Raw genomic sequence first — 22475 nt, 5'->3', positions numbered from 1 at the left:
CTGTGTGTGTGTGTGTGTGTGTGTGTGTGTGTGTGTGTGTACGCAGTGTAGGTAGACAGATCTCTTACCTTTCCCAGGTCTTTAATCAAAAGTCAACTTCAAAGGTGGCTTCCTTCCCTGGCCATACAATCTAAAATTCCAGTCCCCTACCTCTTCCTTCATTTTCTTCTCCTTAGAATTTTCTTTTACATATTATATTTTTTCTTATATATATCTACATACATATATATATATTTTATTGGTCTTTCTCACTAGAAATTAGCTCTATAAAAAGGTAGTGATTTTTGCCTATGCAGTTCACTACTGTACCTCCAATGCCTAGATTAGAACAAAGCCTGGCATACAGTAGGTACTTTATATAAAGTTTTTCAATAACACACACACACACACACACACACACACACACACACCCCTCCTGCTTAATCAAGAGTAAATAAAAGAAAAAACATTTAAATATGACAAGCAAAAATTGCATAACTGACAAGGCAGAAAATATATGTTCAGCATAAAGGAATCCAACAGTTCCATCACTATTGATCATATCCAATAACCAAGTGGAAAGGGTTTTGACATTCTAAATCAATTAGTCCACATTCTAAAGAGAATTAACTGAACAAATTCAAACCAACATCTCTTTGACAAGAAATCTCTAGATGTTCCTAATAACTCTTAAGATACTAATAAAGCATAAGTTTTTAATAATGCTAAAAGATCAAGTCACTATCTCACAATAAGACAATGGGTTGTATAGTTGCAGATAAATAAAATTTAATGCCTCATTGTGAGGTAAAACACCAGCTATAAGTACAAACACCTGTGCTAAAGGCATAGGTATAAAAGATTTTACAACATTACAAGTGAAGTTTAATTGAAAAAACAGAGAATCGATCAGTGGCTTGGCTTTATGTCACCTTAGAGGAAGAAGTCAGGTGCCATACTTAGATCAGAATCAATTAGTGAATAACTCAACTCTTCTTTGGTTTGAGTCATTATTCTTTTTCCTTTAGGCCTGGCAAGTTTACTGTAACCTTGGGGAGCATTCCAAAATAAGTTATTACTCAACTCTTAGAAAGTATTAAAATAAGTATTTCTATACATCTAGAAAATATAAGAATAAAGAAATGACACGGATTCTTAGCATATGATATTGACATTTTAGGCTAGATGTAGTATGTTTGGCAGCATTTTAAAATCTTTTTTTTTTCTGTTTAAGGTTTGAAGTATTAAGCAATACTAAATCTTAAATACTAAGTATTAAGCAATACTAAAACTTAAATCTATAGTTTAAGTTGTTTCAAGACAATTTGTCATAATATTTGGGAAATTTTCAGATTTGTATTAGATATAAGAATAAACTGACTAATAAAGTACTTTTAAGAGTAGTAGGCATTGTTTCACTCCATGCACATATATAAATCCTTGTTCTCTACTCTTTCCTAATTCCTTTGTTCTGTTGTTTTTATAGATGCTGTCCAGATAGTGTCCAAGATTCTAATGGTCTAACTGTTCAAGGTGGCCCCATTCCCATATTAACAAAGTTTACTTCCCTACATCCACTCAGATAAAATAGGAATATACTGTCATACCCTCATATTCTTTATTACTCTGAAGAATGGTAATAATTTATGCCCTTAAAATTTTAGGCTCCAGCTGTTTTACTTTCACCATGAGTTGACAATGTCCCATCCTTTCTGTCTGCCAGACAGTAATGTCTTTGTCTGAATCTCTAGTTCCAAAGAAGTTCATAAACTTCTTAAACCAAAAATTACAATCTACTCACAAAAGAAGACCTCATTTACAATTCTATTATATTCTATTATACAGTATATTTAAATCCATACTGTAAACAGAAAATCAAATATTCCTTTAAGATGAAGAGCCATTCATGAAACCAATAAATCCATTATTCTCTTAGCTTGTCATTCTTTCTTTAAAGGCCTATGGTGAGTCATTGCCACAAATGATTTTAATTCCTATGGGAAAGCCTGTTAAGGAGTTTTACTGAGTGAATTTTAAAAAATTCATCATTATGAAGCAGTCTAAAAACTAACTTTTATCAACAAATAAAATGTAGTAATTGTCTCAGCTTTATGAAGGCTATATATTAAACTTCTATATACTTGTTTTAGCAAAAGGTTTCTCAGGATAATTATGCCATATAAAAGATTAAGGCTTTCTCACATGTAGCAAATATAGGGTGTATGAATCAGTACTATAATTCCAAGAGGCAAAAATCCAATTCAAACTAACTTAACAAAAAAAAGGAAATTTATTGTATCACAAAAATGAAAAAGTAAAAGGTGGTATAGACTTCAGGCATGATTGAATTCAGATCAAACAATGTCATCAGATTTCTCTTATCTCGATTTTCCTCTATGTTGGACTGATCTTGGGAAGGCTTTCCTCACATAGTGGCAAAAAGGCTACTGGTGAGTTTTTAACCTTGAAAAAAATCCTTGACGCTTGCAATTCCAGGAAAAGAAAAAAAGATCTTCTCAACTATCCATAACAATGCCCCACTACAGGGTTCTAGTGGTCCAGATAAGGTCATCTGCCAACCCCTGATTAACCAGATTGTGGCCAGCCCATGACCAATCCACTGCTTCCCCTGATTATAGTTTCATCAGAATGATACACAATGAGGGTGAGGTAAGTTTCAAATGGGGTATAGAACAGATCCAAAAGTAACAGATGTCTACTATTCAGGCTATTTCAAATAATGGATGCTCATAAACTGAAGGCTTTTCCATATTTACTACATTCATAGAATCATTAACCAAAGAATTAATTCAGATATTTATTTCATAAGGACTGAGTGGTGACTAAATGTTTTCTTCCTTATACTTGTTATAATCAGAGAGTTTCTTTGATATGAATTTTCTGATGTCGTCTAAGAGCTGAGGCACAGCTAAAATTATTCCCACACTCACTGCAGTTATAGGGTTTGTCTCCAACATGAATTCTCTGGTGTAGCCTAAGGGACAAAATCTGATGAAAAGCCTTCCCACATTCATTACATTCATAGGGTTTCTCTCCAGTATGAATTCTCTGATGTTGATTAAGGTATGAGCCACAACTGAAGGCCTTCCCACATTTGTTACATTCATAAGGTTTCTCTCCTGCATGACTTCTCTTATGATGAATTAGAACTAAAGCATCACTGAAGGCTTTCCCACATTTACTGCATTCAAAAGGTCTCTCTCCAGTATGTATTCTATGATGTCGATTAAGTTGCGAGTCAGTCCTAAAAAACTTCCCACATTTGATGCATTCATAGGGCTTTTCACCTGTATGAATTCTCTGATGTTGATTAAGGTGTGAGCGATAGCCAAAAGTCTTCCCACATTCATTACATTTAAAGGGTTTCTCTCCTGTATGAATCCTTTGATGCAGAGTAAGGGCAATGCGTCTGCTGAAGGCTTTTCCACATTGGTTACATTCATAGGGTTTCTCTCCAGTGTGAATTCTCTGATGTTGATTGAGGTGTGCACTCTGTCTGAAGGCTTTGTTACATTCCTTACATTCATATGGTTTCTCCCCTGTGTGAATTCTCTGATGTTCAACAAGGAAGGCATAACGGCTAAAGGCCTTCCCACATTCATTGCATGCAAAGGGTTTCTCTCCAGTGTGGATTCTCTGATGTTGAGCAAGGTGTGCACTCTGTCTGAAAGCTTTGTTACATTCCTTACACTCATAGGGTTTCTCTCCGATATGAGTTCTTTGATGTTCACTGAGAAAGAAGTCATGGCTAAAGGCTTTTCCACAGTCATTGCATGAGTATGGTTTCTCTCCACTGTGAATTCTCTGAGGTTGAGTAAAGAATGAGTAACAGTTAAAGGCATCATCACATTCATTGAATCCATGTGGTAATTTTCCAAAATGAGTCGTTTGATGTTGAGTAAGTAATGAATGGAAACTTAAGAGATTTGAAAAATCACTACTTTCATAAGGTTTCTCCCCAGGAGGACTTCCTATATCTTTACTAAGGTATGTATTCTGGTTGAATTCTTCACATTCATTATCTATCAAAGATTCCTTCTCAACAGGTAATCTTTTATGTTCAATTACGACGGAAGTTGGGGGAAACATTTTATCATAAATATCAAATTTATGTACTTGCTCTACTGTGGGAATTCTCTCTTGTGTTGAAAGTACTGACTTCAAGAGAACACTTCTCTCAGAATTGTTATATTTATTGTCTCTTTTCACAGCAGAGATTTCCTTAAGAGTTGTCACTTGCCTGAAATGCCTCTCCTGATTTCGTTGATGCTGCTCAAATTCACCCTCGTATTTCCAAGCTTCTCTGAAACTGGAATATTCAAGGTCATAACCTGTAAGTCTTTCCATTACCATCCCCTGGGATATTTCCTCTTCATCAATGTACCATTTTGGAGATAATTCCTTGATTTCATACCAAGACTCCCAGTCTGAAAAATATCAAGAAAGCAAATGTGTCCTTCTTTTCCTTTGCAAGGAAAAAACTGTTATAGAAGAAACAAGAATTTATTTGGGGAGAAGGAGGGGATAAAGTACATGGTTTTGACACCTTTCAATTATGGACATGCAATAGGAACAAAATACAAAGAAAGAAGAATGCAAAGAGCTGACAAAGGAAGATATATGTGTTGGTGAAATTATTTCAAAGATTGTTTTTCAAAGAAGATCTAAGTAAACAAAAATGTAAGATATAACTGTACCAAAAGAAAAAAATGGATACACATGCTTCAGGTAAATACTCACTGGTGGAATTACTGGAACATATGGTATTACTACTTTTAATTTTGGGGGGAACTTCTATACTGTTTTCCACAATGGCTGTGCCAGTTTACATTCCCACCAGCAGTACACTAGGGTTGCTTCTTCTCCACATCCTCACCAATACAATGTTTTTTTGTTTTGTTTTTAATGTTTATTTCTGAGAGAGAGAGTGTGTGTGTGTGAGAGAGGGAGAGAGAGAGGGGCAGTGTGAACAGGGGAGGGTCAGAGAGAGAGAGAGAGAGAGAGGGAGACAGAGAATCCAAAGCAGACTCCAGGCTCTGAGCTAGCTGTCAGCACAGAGCCCGATGCAGGGCTCGAACCCACGAACCGTGAGATCATGACCTGAGCTGAAGTTGGATGCTTAACCAACTGAGCCACCCAGGCGCCCCACCAATACAATGTTTTAAGTTAAAAAAATTTTTTTAAAAANCAGAGCCCGATGCAGGGCTCGAACCCACGAACCGTGAGATCATGACCTGAGCTGAAGTTGGATGCTTAACCAACTGAGCCACCCAGGGGCCCCACCAATACAATGTTTTAAGTTAAAAAATTTTTTTTAAAAAGCAAGTTGAAAATAGATGCATATAAAAATTGTGTGTGCGTACCTGTGCAAGGGACATTGTAGAAAAATACAGATCCAATCATGAATAGGAGTGGCTTTGGATGATATCATGAAAGAGTATTTATACATCTGTTAATTGGTTGAATATTTTCTGATAAATATTATTTCTATTTAAAAGAAAAAAGGAGGGGTGCCTGGGTGGCTCAGTTGGTTAAGCATCCAACTTCAGCTTGGGTCATGATCTTACGGTCCTTGAGTTCAATCCCTGCATCCGGCTCTGTGCTGACAGCTCTAAGCCTGGAGCCTGCTTCTGATTCTGTGTCTTTCCCTCTGCCCCTCCCCCACTCATGCTCTGTCTCTCTCTCAAAAATAAATAAACATTTTTAAAAAATTTTTAATAAAAGAAAAAAGGAAAGGGGTGCCTGGTTGGCTCAGTCATTAGAGCATGTGACTCTTGATCTTAGGATTGTAAATTCAAGCCCTACATCAGGTGTAGAGATTACTTTAAAAAAAAAAAAGGAAAAATGTTATAGAGCAGCCTTAATGCTGGTCCTTAGCTGCACCTCTCATGCATATCCAGATTGATACGGAATCCTTCCATGTGTTTTTTTCCATGAGCTTCCCTTCAACTAGGTATGTTCAGGATGATGGAGTCTATTCAAAAAATATATATATTTAAAAAAACCTTAAAATACTGCCAGGGTGACTGGGTGGCTCAGTTGGTTGGGTGTCCAATTTCAGCTAAGGTCATGATCTCATGGTTTATAAGTTCGAGACCCGCATCAGCTCTCTGCTGTCAGCGTAGAGCTTGTTTCAGATCCTCTGTCTCCTGCTCTCTCTACCCCTCTCCCCCCAAATAAATAAACATTAAATATTTTAAAAATAAAACTTAAAATACTATACACATTTTCCCATGTCAGTGCAAACAAAGCTACTTCATTCACAGAATGAACCATAATTTAGGTAGTCAGGCTCTTAATAGATTTTTGTACTCATATCCCAAAATAGGTTACCTGCTTGCCACAATTCAGTTTTGTTCTCAACCTCTTTTTCTTTTTAAATGTTTATTTAATTTTGAGAGAGAGAGAGAGAGACAGAACCTGAGCCGGGGAGGGGCAGAGAGAGAGGGAGACACAGAATCTCAAGCAGGCTCCAGACTCTGAGCTGTCAGCACAGAGCCTGATGTGAGGCTCAAACTCACAGACTGAGATCATGACCTGAGCCAAAGTCAGTCACCTAACTCACTGAGCCACTCAGGTGCCACTCAACCTCTTTAGTTCAGGTGGCATTTATAATCACACACCTTAATATTTACTTAATTAAATGAGTGCTGAAAGAAAAGCACCTGGGTAGCTCAGTCGGTTGATTGTCCTACCCTTCCCCTGCTCATGCTCTGTCTCTCTCTGTCTCAAAAATAAACATGTTTTAAAAAACTTTTAATGAGTGCTGAGAGATTTTTAAAAATGTTTTTGAGTATAGTTGACACACAGTGTTATATAGTTTCAAGCGCATATCAGACCACATCTAGTTTAAAACTCATCACATTTTGGCCAAGGACCAAACACTGCCCACTGCAGGCAAGGGAAGCCTCTGCAGACGATTGGCCTGAAGGATACAGCAGCCAAAAAACACAAAAGAGGGCACATAGTACACACCAGAGACATTCCCTGAAGCACCAGGCCCTGGACACTATATAAGCTCCTCTTCATAAAGCCATTACTCTCAGGAGCAGGAAACCTAACAGGCTTTTCTAACAGAAGAAGAAGTCAGAGACTTAAAATGTCAGAGCATAGTAATTCATCACAAAGGAAAAAACAATGAAAGGTCAGAGCCAAGATCTAATCAAAACAGATATTAGTAATATGCTGGATGGAAAATTTAAAGAAATAATCATAAGAATACTCACTGGGATTGAGAAAAAAATGGATGACTTCAGGGAGGCCCTTACCACAGAGATAAAAGTTAAAAAACAATCAGTGAGAAATGAAAAATACAATAACTGAGATTTGAACAGACTGGATGTAATGACCACAAGGATGAAAAAGCAGAGGAACAAATAAGTGATATAAAAGATAGAATAACGGAAAATAATGAAGCTGAACAAAAGAGAGAAAGAAGAATTATGGATCACAAGAATAGATTTAGAAAATTCAGTGACTCCATCAAAAGTAGTAACATTCATATTATAGAAGCCCCAGAAGAATAACAAATGTTATTTTAATGTCTATATTACCCAAAGTAATCTACACATTTAATGCAATCCCTATCAAAATACCAACAGCATTTTTCACAGAGCTAGAACAAACAATCCTAAAATTTGTATGGAACCACAAAAGACCCTGAAATAGCCAAAGTAATCTTGAAAAAGAAAAGCTGGAGGCATCACAATTCCAGACTTCAACTCATATTACAAAGCTGTAATCATCAAGACAGTATGGTACTGGCACAAAAACACACACTCAGATCAATGGAACAGAACAGAGAACACAGAAATGAACTCACAAGTATATGGTCAATTCATAGTATATGGTCAATTCATCTTCGACAAAGCAGGAAAGAATATCAATGGAAAAAGACAATCTCTTCCACAAATGGTGTTGGGAAAACTGGACAGCAATATGCAAAAGAATGAAACCGGACCATGTTCTTACACCATACATAAAAATAAATTCAAAATGGGTTAAATGTGAAATCTAAAACCATCAAAATCCTTGAGGAGAATACAGGCAGTAACCTCTTAGACATCGGCAATAGCTACTTCTATTTAGATATGTCTCCTGAGGCAAGGGAAACAAAAGCAAAAATAAACTATTGGGACTTAATCAAAATAAAAAACTTCTGCACAGAGAAGGAACTAATCAACAAAACTAACAGGCAACCTACAAAATGGGTCAAAATATTTGCAAATGACATAACTAATAAAGGGCTAGTATCCAAAATATATAAAGAGCTTATCAAACTCAACACCCAAAAAACAAATAATCCAGTGAAGAAATGGGCAGAAGACATGAATTGATATTTTTCCAAATAAGACATACAGATGGCTAACCGACACATTAAAAGATACCTATCATCACTCATCATCAAGGAAATACAAACAAAAACTGCAATGATGTATCACCTCACACCAGTCAGAAGGGCTAAAATGAACAACTCAGGAAACAACAAGTATTGACATGGATGGAGACAAAGAGGAACCGTCTTACACTATTGGTGGTAATGTAAATTGATGCAGCCACTGTGAAAAACAGAATGGAGGTTCCTCAAAGAGTTAAAAATAGAACTACCCTACAATCCAGCAACTGCACTACTAGGAATTTACCCAAAGGATACAAAAATACTGATGTGAAGGGATACATGCACCCCGATGTTTATAGCAGAGGTATCAGCAATAGCCAAATTATAGAAACACCCCAAATATCCATTGGCTAATGAAGGGATAAAGATGTGGTACATATATACAATGGATTATTACTCATTCATAAAAAATGAATGAAATGTTGCCATTTGCAATGATGTGGATGAAGCTATAGAGTATTAGGCTAAGCAAAAGAAGTCAGTCAGAAAAAGACACATACCATATGATTTTACTCATATGTGGAATTTAAGAAACAAAACAAATTAATATAGCAGGGGCAAAAAGGAGAACCAAGAAATGGACTCTTAACTATAGAGAACAAACTGATGCTTACTGAAGGGAGGTGTGCAGAGGGATGGGTTAAATGGTGATAGGTATTAAGGAGGGCACTTGTAATGAGCACTGGGTTTGTATGTAAGTGATGAATCACTAAATTCTACACATGACACTAATATTACACTGTATGTTAACTAACTGGAATTTAAATAAAAATTTGGAGAAAAATAATATTTAAATACAATGTTACATTTGTATCAGGTATACAACATAGAGATTCAATTCTGTATACCTTATATTATGCTATGTTCTCCACAAGTAGAGCTACCATCTGTCACCATACAATGCTATTATAATACCATTGACTGTATTCCCTATGCTGTGTGTTTTATTCCTTCCCATGACTTACTCATTCCATAATTAGAAGCCTGTATCTCCCACTCCTCTTCACCCATTTTGCCCATCCTTCCACTTCCTTCCCTCTGGCAACCATCAGTTTGTTCTCCATATTTATAAGTCTGATTCTACTTTGAGTTTGTTTATTCATTTGTTTTATTTTTTTAGATTCCAACTATATAAGTGAAAACATATCAGCCAAAAGGGACTTATGCTAAGTGAAATAAGTCAGACTGAGAAAGACTAAGAAAGTTATTTTTTAATGAAAATTAAGTTGAAAGTTTTAGAAAAATAGGCTAAAAGTGTGTCACTTAAAAACCTGTTTTTGTATTCAGTGTGGAAAACAATTGTGAAAGCCTATTAAAAATGTAAAATCTCAGGGCGCCTGGGTGGCTTAGTCGGTTAAGCGTCCGACTTTCGCTTAGATCATGATCTTGCGGTTCGTGGGCGGGCCCCGCGTCGGGCTCTGTGCTGACTGCCAGCTCAGAGCCTGGAGCCTATTTCAGAGTCTGTATCTCCCTCTCTCTCTGACCCTCCCCTGCTCACGCTGTCTCTATCCTAGAAATAAATAAAAATATTTTTTTAAAAAAACTGGCATTTGCCTTCAAAAAAAAATGTAAAATCTCTACAAAGATTCTATACTCACATTGGTTTGAAAACGTTTGCTTTGCTTAAAAAAAGTCAGCAATAGATATTGTAGATAGTGCATTTTGAGTGTGGCCTATGTAAGGAGGACAGTGTTAAACTCCAACAGAGCATATTCAAATAAAGGCTTTATAAGTATAGCAGAAAATTAATGAATATTCATGTGTATGTTATAAAGTTAAAATGTCTCATGTGCGTATTTTTTAGGATTCCTCATAACCAACTTTTTAAAAAAGTAATCACTTATAAATCAAATAACCAGCCATATGTTTTTGCACAATTTTATATTTCTATAGATTCATAAAAGAATTAAATAAAACTATATAGGTACATATTTTAACTATTAATATCCATTGTCAAACTGCCCTCCAGAATAATTCTTATCAATTTGCATTCCTACCAGAACATAAAGTGTATGTGTCAAACTCATCTATCCTAACATCATTCTAAAATCTTTGCCCCTGTAAGGAAAGGGTACCTCATTATTTTATAATTTCCAAATTTCTTGTTATAAAATAGAGCATTTTTATATATTTACATAAAATACATGTACCAACTATCTATTTTGTGATTTCTTCTTTGGGGAATTCTTTATTCATATCCTTTACACATACTTTAATTGCACTAGCATTTTAAGTGGTTTATAGAAGTCATTTATAAATTTATGGCATTAAGGCTTTATAGTATTTTTCCCCTCAAACTGCCACTTTTTTCAAATCATCATTTTTTATTGTCACGTGTCATCTTCATTCATAGTGCTTTTGATAAAATTTTTGAAAACATGTTACAAAGTCAGATCTCCCAGTTTTCCATTATAGAGTCTGGCCTTGATGTCATTTTACAAAAGACTTTCCAAAATCCAGTATTATAAAAATACTATTCTTGACTTTTAAAAAAAAAATCTCTTCATGCTGCTGATTTGAAATGCTACCTTTATTGAATACTAAGTTCTCATATGTACATGAGTATATTTCTGTACTTTTTCTGTTGTTCTATTTCTGATCTATTTCACTGCCCTTGTATCAGACTATTCTCCCCATGGATAACAGGCAAACCTTAAATATTAAAAACTGAATCAAGCACTATAATAAATGAATAACACACAGGAGCAAATATGCAACCCAAAAATATAAAAATAGTTCAGGAAGAGGAAATCTTTACTATAAATTCTTTTTTGTTTGTTTTTTTTTTAATTCTTTTCTTTTAATGTTTATTTATTATTTTGAGAGAGAGAGAAAGAGAGAGAGAGCGAGGTTGAGTCAGGGAGACAGAAAATCTTAAGCAGGATCCATGCTCAGCATGGAGCCCAATGTGGGGCTTGATCTTATGACCTCAGCCAAAATCAAGAGTTTGATGCTTAACCAACTGAGCCACCCAGGTGCCTCTACTATAAATTCTGATAGAATTTTTCTTCTATAACTCTTATAGAAGAAAAAATAGTAAGAGAAGAGAAAAATAATTGCCTTGAAAGATGCTGAAAATATATAAAATACAAAAGCCTCTTGTGCTTAAAATATATACATCCATAGATACAATACATAGCACTAGGGATAGAAAAAAAATAGGCGTATTTAGTTTGAAACCCCTAAAACTGTCACATCATATCAGAAAGGAAAAAATTATAGCAATTGTTCAACACAAATATGGAAACTGTGGTTGATACAGTAGAATTAAAATAAGAAAAGGGAAAAGGGAATATATATACTGGAAGGGTATTATTACATCCAACAAATAGTTTGCCTCTTCCTAAGTACACAGGAAACTACATCTCCCAGATTCCCTTGCAACCAAGTGACTGAATTCTGGCCAATGAGCAGTGATAGATGCCACAAATGGTACTTCCAGGCCAGTCCATTAAAAATGTCCTGAGAAATCCTTCATCCATTTGTGTGTTTCTAACTCCTCTCTTTCTTTCTCAGTGGCTGGCTTCAGAGGTTTAAGCAGAGGACTTCAAGGTAATGGTGAGTCCTAAGAGATGAGGCAGCCAACAGATGAAATAAGGCTGTATATCTGAATGACAGCATGCAGCAGAGGCTCAGGATAACCTCACAACAGACTATGCTATGTACAAGAAACAATCCCTACTGTTTTTATTCACTGAGGCTTTGTTAAAATAGATTTATGTTGACTAATACACTCAGAGAATTGTTGAAAACCTACTAGAAAAAAAGTATAATCTGGCTAGATAGATACATATATGCAAATTAATCATTTTTCTATATACTAACAATAACCAAACATCTAAAGGGATATGATGCTACATAGTAGGGAAAATAGTATAGCATTGGCTTAGGAATAGGTAAATAGATCAATGGAACAAAAAAACAGAGGACAGAAACAAGATTCATGGAAACATAAGGACTTGGCATATTTCAGAGGTGACATTATAATTAATAGAGAAGAAATGGAGAAACAAACAGTACTGGGAAAACTCCATGTGGGAAAAAAAAAAAAGGCCTAATGCATCATATTTTAAAATTAAAGGCCAGATGGATTATAGAAGACTGTAAAACAGAACCTTAAAACTATTAAAAAATAATACAGGAGGGGAAGCCTGGGTGGCTCAGTTGGTTAGGCATCCTGTTTTGGTTCAAGTCATGATCTTGTGGTTCATGGGTTCAAGCCCCACATCAGGCTCTATGCTGACAGTGCAGAGCCTACTTAGGATTCTCTCTCTCCCTCTCTTTCTCTTTGTCCCTCCCTGACTCGTGCTTTCTGTCTTCCTCAAAATGAATAAATAAACTTAAAAAAATAATACAGGAGGGACACCTGGGTGACTCAGTCGGCTGAGTATCTGAGTACCTTGTGGTCCATTAGTTCAAGCCCCGTGTCGGGCTCTATGCTGACAACTCGGAGCCTGGAGCCTGCAGCCTGTTTTATATCATGTGTCTCCTTCTCTCTCTGTCCCTCTCCTGCTTGCACTCTGTCTCTCTCTTACTCTCTCTCAAACATAAACAAACATTTAAAAAAATTAAAAATAAATAAAAATAATACAGGAGAATATCTTTACAACCTCAGTCAGGGGAAGATTTAGTAAACAAGACTACAATAAAGAACAAACTGTAATGGAAAAGATGGGTGAATTCAACACTATCATTAAAAACTTCTGTGTGAGTCGGGACACCTGGGTGGCTCAGTAGGTTAAGGGTCTGATCTTCTGTCTCCGTTTCTCTCTGCCTCTCCCCATCTCATGCTGTCTCTCTCTCTCAAAAAGAAACAAACATTAAAAAAAAAACAAACTGGGCGAGAGAAGACACTACAATGGCAAAAGGAAAGGAAGAGTCTGGAGAAGACAGTAAAAATACGTATCATAGAAAAATGATTAATACTCAGAATACATTTTTTTAAAAAAAGTTCTAGGGGCATCTGGGTGGCTCAGTCAGTTGACCGAGGTCATTTTGACCCAGGTCATGATCCCTGGGTTGCAGGATCAAGCCCCATGTCAGGCTCCACACTCAGCATGGAGCCTGCTTAAGAAAGATTCCCTTTCTCTCTCCCTTTCCCCACTGCACCCCACTCACATGCACTTTCTCTTTCTAAAATTAAAAAAAAAATTTTTTTTAAGTTCTAAAAGTCAGTAAGAAAAAGCCAAATAACCTTACCTCAAAGAATGGGTTACAAATATGAGGAGGTAATTCACAGAAGAGAAATACTGAATGGACAGTGCGTTTCCAGAAAAATATTCAGTCTTACTAAGCAAATTAAAACAACTTCAAGAACATTTCTCTTTCATCATACTGGTAAAATTTTATCAATGGCAATATCACAAACTGAAGTTGTAGAATATCAAGGGAATAATGAACTAGAGCTCTCAGATATTGTTAATATAGGTCTAAACTAATACCATCATGTTCAAGAGCAGTTTGAGTATCTAGTAAACCAAAGTGTGCACTCCTATGCTCCAGCAACTTTACTACTATCTACAAACCTTTGTCAAACTCTTATGTGCATGTGCATAGACACATACCCTGCTACTATGTGAGATAGCAAAACATAGAAACAATCTAAATGGCCATCAGTAGGGAAAGAGTTACATAAAATGTGGCAAATTCAAAACATGCAATAGTATACAACAGTTTAAAAAATGGAACTATACTCGGGCGCCTGGGTGGCTCAGTTGGTTGGGTGTCCGACTTCAGCTTAGGTGACGATCTCACAGTTTTGGGTTCAAGCCCCGTGTCAGGCTCAGTGCTGACAGCTCAAAGCCTGGAGCCTGCTTCAGATTCTGTGTCTCCCTCTCTCTCTGCCCCTCCCCCACTCATGGTCTGTTTGTCTCTGTCTCAAAAATAAACATAAAAAAATTGTTTTAAATAAAAAAAAATAAGAAATGGAACGATATTACACATAGATTTACCAAGGATAAATCTCAGAAAAATGTTGAGTACTATAAGCAAGTTGTAGAAGAAAATGTAAAGGATACTATCTATGAAAATAAAAACAATTTTGGGGCACCTGAGTGGCTGAGTCAGTTAAGCAACTGACTCTTGGTTTTGGCTCATGTCACGATATCACAGTTGTAGAATTGAGCCCCACGTCAGGCTCTGCACTGTCAGTGCACACTGTCAGTGCAGGGCCTGCTTGGGATTCTCTCTCTCTTTCTCTTTCTGCCTCTCCCCTGCTTGTGTGTACACACACACATTCTCTCTCTCTCAAAATAAATAAATGTTAAAGAAAATAAAAACACTTTTTTTAACAGATGCATATTTACAAAATATGTTTACAAAATGAACAACATCATTTTGATAAACAAAAATGTTTACAATATGATGAACTCACAACTGTTGTGCTTCTCAAAGCAAGAAGCAGATGAGGAAAAATGATCTGAGAATGAGAAACAAAGAGAACCTGTACTTAAGATAGTTTATCTCTTCATCAAAAAATGAAAATATGTCAAAATATTAACAATGATCAATTCTGGGCGGTAGCCATTTATTGTATTAGTCCCTGTACTTTCCTGTATTCTTCACTATGTCAATAAAAAAAGAAATAAAAATATTTTCTGAAATAAAAACTCGATTCTCCATCCTGAAAGAGAACACACATGCCAGGAAATGTGATCCAAAATGGTCAGAGTGAGACATACTCTAATTAAACAGCTTTAAAATTAAAGAACCATCTGGGAGACCAGAACAAAATATAAAGCTAATTACATACATAAAGGGAAAATATCAAGCTGGCATCAGACTTCTTCACAAATATTCAACATTAATACTATGCTATAATAAATTTAAGGAAAGAATGGCCAATTATGAACAAGACAGAACTTGGAGGCAGGACATCATTTTCATGAACTCTTTTTGAGGAAACTGCTAAAGGGCAACCTTCAGCCAACCAAGAGATGTCCAGAGAATATCAGCAAAAGGACCTACTGAAAAACACTGAGTATATTTAACTATAGAGAGAAGACGAAATGAAAGGTTGCAATAAATGTGACAGAACAGCATGTAGATATACTATGCTGTGACAATATAAAAAGCATACAAATAACAAAATTTGGGAAGTGAAGGTGTGAGATAAAACAAATCTACTTATTGACTCATCTGTAATAGATTAAAAAAGTCAAGAGCTAGTTTATTTAAAGCCAACTAAGTAAGTAATAGAAGGAATAAATATTGTCCACAGAAACAGAGCATAATAACAAAAGGGGGCGCCTGGGTGGCTCAGTCAGTTAAGCATCCAACTCTTGATTTCGGCTCAGGTTACAATCTCAGGATCAAGAGATCAAGCTCTACTGCGACAGGCTCCGCACTGGGCATGGAGCCTGCTTAGGACTCTCTCTCTACCTCTGCCCTTATCCTGCTGTCTCTCTCTTCCTCTGCTCCCCAAAATTTAAAACACAACACTAGAACAAAAATATCTTCCTAGTTATTATAGAAACTATAGTTTATAGTAACTATATATATAAATATTATAATAACTATAGTTCCTAGTTATTATAAAAACTATAGTATTCAATGGCTAAAATAAAAGGCTAAGAAAACACATAAGCAAAAGTCTTTTTTAAAAACTGTAAATGCCAGAAAACATCACATAAAAGAATATACAGAGTTAAGCCCAAACATATCAAAAATGTAACTGGACTTCCACCTATTAGATTGAAATATTTAGATTGGTTCACAAAGCATGACTCAATTCTATGCTGCATATAAATGCTACATGTAAATAAAGTGATTTTTTAAAATGTTTATTTTTGAGAAAGAGAGACAGAGTGTGAGAATGGGGGAAAGGCAGAGAGAGAAAGACACAGAATTCAAAGCAAGCTCCAGGCTCCACTGGCACAGAGCCCAACACAGGGCTCGAACTCATGAACTGCGAGATCATGACCTGAGCCGAAGTTGGATGCTTAACTGACTGAGCCACACCCAGGTGCCTCCAAAATAAAGCAATTTTTATTTTTTTATTTTATTAATGTTTTATTTATTTGTGAGAGAGAGAGAGAAAGAGAGCAAGCATGATCAGGGAAGGGTCAGAGAGAGGGAGACACAGAATCCAAAGCAGGCTTCAGGCTCTGAGCTAGCTGTCAGCACAGAGCCCGAGGCAGGGCTTGAACCGATGAACCATGAGATCATGACCTGAGCCTAAGTCGGATGCTTAACCAACTGAGCCACCGAGGCACCCCTAAAGTGATTTTTAAAAATTAAAAATAAAAGGGTGAATAAAGGTTCTAAAAAAAAGCATAAAAAGACAAGAAACAGGGGTGCCTGGGTGGCTCAGTAGGTTAAGCGTCCGACTTCAGCTCAGGTCATGATCTCACAGTTTGTGGGATCCGGCCCCGCGTCGGGCTCTGCGCTGACAGCTGGCTCGGAGCCTGGAGCCTGTTTCAGATTCTGTGTCTCCCTCTCTCTCTGACCCTCCCCTGCTCCCACTGCCTCTCTCTCTCCAAAAAAAAAAAAAAAAAAAAAAAAGACAAGAAACAGATTCTTCCCTAGGGCATTCACAAAAAACGCCAGGCTGCTGACATCTAGAGTTTTGTCTAATAGACCCATTTTCGATTTCTAAACTCTAGAGCTATAAGATAATAAATTCCTATTGTTTTCAGCCACTAAATTTGTGGTAATTTGTTACAGCAGCAATACAAATTTAATACAGAAGTAGTCTGGTAAAACCTTTCTGAAGGGGAATTTGGCAATTCCTAAAAACAACTACATATGCACTCACTCAGGAATCCCATATCCAATAATCTCTCCTGAAAATACAGCCTTGACATTATGAAATACATACAAACAAGGTTATTTCCTGAAGCACTGGTTATAACTATAAAATAGTGCAAACATCCTAAAAGACCACACATCAGAAAGTAGTTAAATAAATTAGCATAACACCCACATAATGAAGTATTTTGCAGCTGCTAAAAAAATGAGGAAGAGGGGCACCTGGGTGGCTCAGTCGGTTAAGTGTCCAACTTTGGCCCTGGTCATGATCTCGCAATTTGTGGGTTTGAGCCCCACATCGGGCTCTGTGCTGACAGCTCGGCTCCTGAAGCCTGCCTCAAATCCTGTGTCTCCTTCTCTCTCTGCTCCTCCTCTGCTTGTGCATTCTCCCTCCCTCTCTCTCAAAAATAAATAAACATTTTTAAAAAATGTTAAGAAAATGAGGAAGATCTCCATGAATAATATGGGGTGATTCCCTGTAATTAAAAAAAGTAAAATGCAAAGTGTATCTATAGTATGCTACCTTTCATGTAACATACAAGGACTTACAAGAAACTACACATATGTTGGCTCATTTGTACAAAATAAACATAAAAAGGACAAACCTGAAAATAATGGATTGGTAATCTACAAGAAGCAGGTAAGAAAGTGGTAGGAAGAAGTTAAGGGAATAGAAATAGGATAGTGGGGGTGAGGAGAGAGTAACACATTTCTGAGGACATATTTCTATATAGCTCGGATTCCTAAAAACATAATAATGTTTCAGATACAAAAAATAAAAAAAAATTGAAGCCAACCAGGATGTGGTAGGAATGCAAACAGAATACAAACAGTAATAAATGAACCTAAAAGAACCTAAGTAACTTTGAAAAATAGTATTTTGGCTGAATACTAGAAGACCAAGGACAAAAAGAAGTATATATGAATAATGTAATCTAGTTAGTAAATTTGTTTCTTACAGAGGAGTATCTTGGAAATTCTGAAATTTTGTGTAAATTCTCAACTAAAATTGAGCAAATAAGTAAATACATGGTTTCTTATTGTCAGAAAAAGAAATTGCAGGTAACTAAAGGAAGAAGGCTACAATAAGCCCTATGGATTAAGACTAGAATCAAGATAGAAAAATAAACTGATAGTTTTAATATATTAAAAAGACTGAGACAGAAATAAATATAGAAATGTCTTGTGTACCTGTGTGTGTTGGTATATATACAAATATTTTCCAGCTCAATCTGCTGTGAGGGCCTAGGAGCAATGACATCCCAGTAGCAATGAGCACTCATAGCATCTACACCTTGGTTTCTAAACATCATTTCCCAATAAAAGGAACCAGAGCTCCTAGGAGCAGGACCTGATTCAAGGCTGGGGCAAGGCAAACAAGATGAACCTGAACACCTGGAGCTGGGGAGAAAGGAAGTGCTCAAAAATGGATGGGGGGCATGTTACAAGGTCAAAGAAACCAACTGGAAGGATATCTCCATGGTTAAAGCTAAGGCAATTTGAGCAACAAAATAATGATTCATTGGATTAATTCACCCAGAAAAAATAAAAATCCATGATTCCACAAAGAAATAACTGAATAAACAAATGGAAGAAACAGTTTTTCTCTATACGACAATCCTAATTAATATATGTAAAGAAAGGAGGAAAATGGAAAATCAACATTAGGTCAATACCACAGTAATAACTGTTACAAACAAGATCCAATAGGGCAATGGATGCTAAAATTAGTGGGCAAAAGTTTCAAAGAAACTGCATAGCCTCAAAGTATCTCTCCCAAGATATTTATTAATTACAAATAGAAAAATAGTAACTTTACATTGGAGAAACCAGGCAGACACCACATTTACCAGGTGATCAAAGACATATCAATATTATGAATCCTTTGCTATGATGCACTGAGAGAAACTTAACATTATTTCTGTTGCACTTTTTCCAAAAATGCATTACCTCAATCTAATCATGAGAAAACATCAGATAAACCCAAACTGAGTACATGCAGATATAATGAGCCATTTGTCCAGAGTGAAGCATATCTGAAGAGTCTGGTAGAGATTTCTCAAAGATGATAAAATCAATAGATTACCTAATGTGTCTGAGTGTCTTAAGAGATTTAGATAGTTGATGGGGAGGAGGGAATTGAGTGAGGAATATGTATATACAAAATCAAGGAAAAAAACCAAATAGACAACACTTCCACCACCCCTCCCCGAAATTATTAACTCCAGGAAAAATAAAAAGTTGTATGGAGAGGTGCCTGGGTGGCTCAATTGGTTAAGCATCCGACTTCTCAGGTCATGATCTCACGGTTCTGAGATGGAGCCCTACATCAGGCTTTGTGCTGACAGCTCAGAGCCTGGAGCCTGTTTCAGATTCTGTGTCTCCCTCTCTGTCTGCCCCTTCCCCACTTGTACTCTGTCTCTCTCTCTCTCAAAAATAGATAAACATTTAAAAAAAAAAGTTGTAAGAAAAAGTAATCTTGGTATATATACAGCATGGCTATGACTAGCACTTAATAGCCACAATAATATAAACCCTAAACACTGATTCAATCAAAATTATGATACCGGTGAGATGGGGAGATGGGAACTGTGTGTGTGTGTGTGTGTGTGTGTGTGTGTGTGTGTGTGTGTGTGTCTGTATGTCTGTCTGTTGTGTCTGTGTGTTTGTGGTGTGTGTGTGTGTGTGTGTAAACATGCACATGAGCATGCATATGCACATGTATTAGATTCAAGATAAGAAAGTATATATTTGTTAAAGAAATGAAGGAAATATCAAAAAAGTTGCAAAAGTAAAGAAAGCTGATCCCTTTACAGAGAGGGAAGCTAGGGAGGAGGACAAGAGACTTCCTTTTTTAAGGGAATACATCATGTACAACTACTTAACTCATTAAGCAATGTGCATACGTAACCTTTATAATAACTTTGATAAAAATAAAAACTCTAAAATGAAATCTGGAAATGTATACATTTCTGATCCTAAAGGGAAAAGAAGAGCTGGCAAGGACTGCGATTCAGATTATGTCTAGAAGAATAATAGAGCATATACTTTGATAAAAAAAGAGAAACCCACCCCCACCAAGCCCAGGTGGCCTCCTCAAGTGCAGGGCAGCCTTCTCATGGCCACTTGGGCTGGAATCTTACAACAACCCTCGTCCAGTTCCCTGTCACTCACCAGCACATGGACCATCTGACATTTCTTTCTCCACCATCCATGGTTCCTTCCCTTGCTCCAATAAGGAGATCATGTTGGGCTTAGAAATGGAGAGTCCTGTTTACAGGAGAAGAACAATGAGAGCAAGAAAGAGACCAGCAGAGAGACAGTCTAGCCTTTCTAGGACTCAAACTCAACCTCTTGGTCATTAGGCAAGAAACGCAATTAGAGGAAGGGCAAGAGAATAGAATGATGTTGGTATGAAGGACGAAGATGAAACTTCTTCCGTAGCAGTGGTTCTCAAAGTGCTAAAGCAAAAGCACCACCACCTAGGAACTTAGAATTGCAAATTCTCAGGGCACCTGAGTGGCTTAGTCAGTTAAGAGTCCTACTCTTGATTTTGGCTCAGGTCATGATCTTGTGGTTTGTGAGTTCAAGCCCCAACTTGGGTTTCATGCTGACAGTTTGGAGCCTGCTTAGATTCTCTCCTCTGCCACTTCCTGGCTTGCTCGGCGAATGTGTGTTCTCTCCCTCTCAAGATAAATAAATAAATAGTAGGCCCCAATCCAGGCCTACTGAATCAGAAGCCACAGTGGTTCTCAAAGTTAAATGAGCATCAGAATCATTTGGAGGGCTCATTAAAACCCAAACTACTGGGCCTGTTCCCAGAGTTTCTGATTTTGTAGGTCTATAGTAGGACTCTATAATTTGCAATTTAACAAATTCCTATGCCATACTGATGCTGCTATTCCAAACCATCCTTCTACAACAATGGCAACTACTCATTTCTAACTCTTTGAAATGACTTCAAATTATTTCCTGGTAACAGGAAAAAGAAACTTCAGCTAAGCACTTAAGATGACCTAGATATTCCTAATGGAGGAAGCAAAAACACACCAGAGGGAAGATTCTGAATTATGGGGGAGACATCCTTACCAAGCCATACCAAGTTCCTGTAGTTCTCCAACATGACATCTCTGTATAAATCCTTCTGAGATGGGTCCAGCCATTCCCATTCCTCTTGGGAAAAATCTAGAGCCACATCTCGGAAGGTCACCAAACCCTGAAATTTAAAAAAAAAAAAAATCTCATTTGCCAAGTGCTACCATATGGTCCTAGCAGAAAAGATGAATTCTGCCAGAGTTCTCTAGGTAGCCCAAAGAAACTCATTATTGGGGAGCAAGTACATGTCCAAGTTTGCCAAATATTTTGAGAGAAAAAAAATCTCACATTTTTGTGAAATAAGACCTATACACAGGAAAAAATTAGCTTATGGTATGAAACATGAGTTTATAACATGAAAGTATGTGAGTAAGGCTGTTTTATGTTACATACACTATGTATCAAGAAATTCTTATAGGGATGATTCCTTTATATTCTGACATGAGTCAGAGTAGTGAAGAAAGGCCTTGAATTGGGCTTTAACTAAAGGTTGTGGTCTGAAACTTAGACTATATGTAAGGAGAAACTTCAAAAAATGTGTCCTGAAGAAATAATAAACTATGTGTGAAGAGATTTAGAATTTTCACTGGAAGGTTATATCTGGAAAATACTTACATGTCAAAAAATAGAGTTTAGCCTACATCACTGAACTATAACCTGTATGAGGGAAGGATATCTGTTTTATAAGCTTTTGAATATCCAGTGTCTATTATAAAAGCAGTCACATTTTAAACAGTAAATACTTGCCATTCAGTGAATAAATGGTAAAGTTTCCTAGAATATATCCATAGGAAGGAAGAGTACTCAATGTTTAAAATGGGAGAGTTCCATTTGCAAAGTATGGTCTCATTTTTTATTAAAAATAATCACTATCAGTGTAGAGAATGAATCTAGTGCCATGATCTCAGATGCCAGCCAAAAGCCAAACTGCAAGTGGGTTCTTCTAAACACAGCAGCTTCAGGCCTGCACAATGCACATTGCTCTATTCAGTTTTCCACTTTTTGAGCTAGTTTTTGTATTTTAAGTTTATGGAGAAAAAAATCTCTTTTGCTTGTACTTTCAAATTAAATGTTATATTGCTGTCCATCAAATTGCAAAAATAAATAAACACATATTAAATATGGTTACTCTACAGAGTAGAAATGTGAATGAATGTAGCCAGAGAAAAACCATCACATGAATACATACTATTGTATAACTTCCGTGTGCCCCTCTACACTTCTCTATGGCCGA

General features: G+C 36.6%; 1 protein-coding gene and 1 long non-coding RNA gene across 4 annotated transcripts in view; one reads left to right on the top strand and one right to left on the bottom strand.

Annotated features, from left to right (window-relative positions):
* Positions 1-4901, top strand: part of LOC144239687 (uncharacterized) — an 18813-nt gene extending 13912 nt beyond the window's left edge. For both annotated transcript variants that reach the window (XR_013337463.1, XR_013337462.1), the window contains one exon: positions 4212-4901. This is a non-coding gene — a long non-coding RNA (uncharacterized LOC144239687). The remainder of the gene's footprint in view (positions 1-4211) is intronic.
* ZNF527 (zinc finger protein 527) overlaps positions 2247-22475 on the bottom strand; it is a 28288-nt gene continuing 8059 nt past the window's right edge. Inside the window, exons 3-5 of one of the 2 annotated variants that reach the window (XM_077773741.1) lie at positions 21236-21362; positions 20321-20416; positions 2247-4427 (exon numbers count right to left, since the gene is read on the bottom strand). In XM_077773741.1, coding sequence (XP_077629867.1) covers positions 2854-4427; positions 20321-20416; positions 21236-21362 — 1797 coding nt within the window. In that variant the 3' untranslated portion in view covers positions 2247-2853. The remainder of the gene's footprint in view (positions 4428-20320; positions 20417-21235; positions 21363-22475) is intronic. The other variant, XM_077773740.1, reaches the window with a different exon arrangement.

This window comes from Crocuta crocuta, unplaced genomic scaffold, assembly GCF_008692635.1.
Source record: "Crocuta crocuta isolate KB4526 unplaced genomic scaffold, BGI_CrCroc_1.0 scaffold267, whole genome shotgun sequence".
Lineage (NCBI taxonomy): Eukaryota > Metazoa > Chordata > Mammalia > Carnivora > Hyaenidae > Crocuta > Crocuta crocuta.
This window is presented reverse-complemented; position numbering and strand designations above follow the sequence as displayed.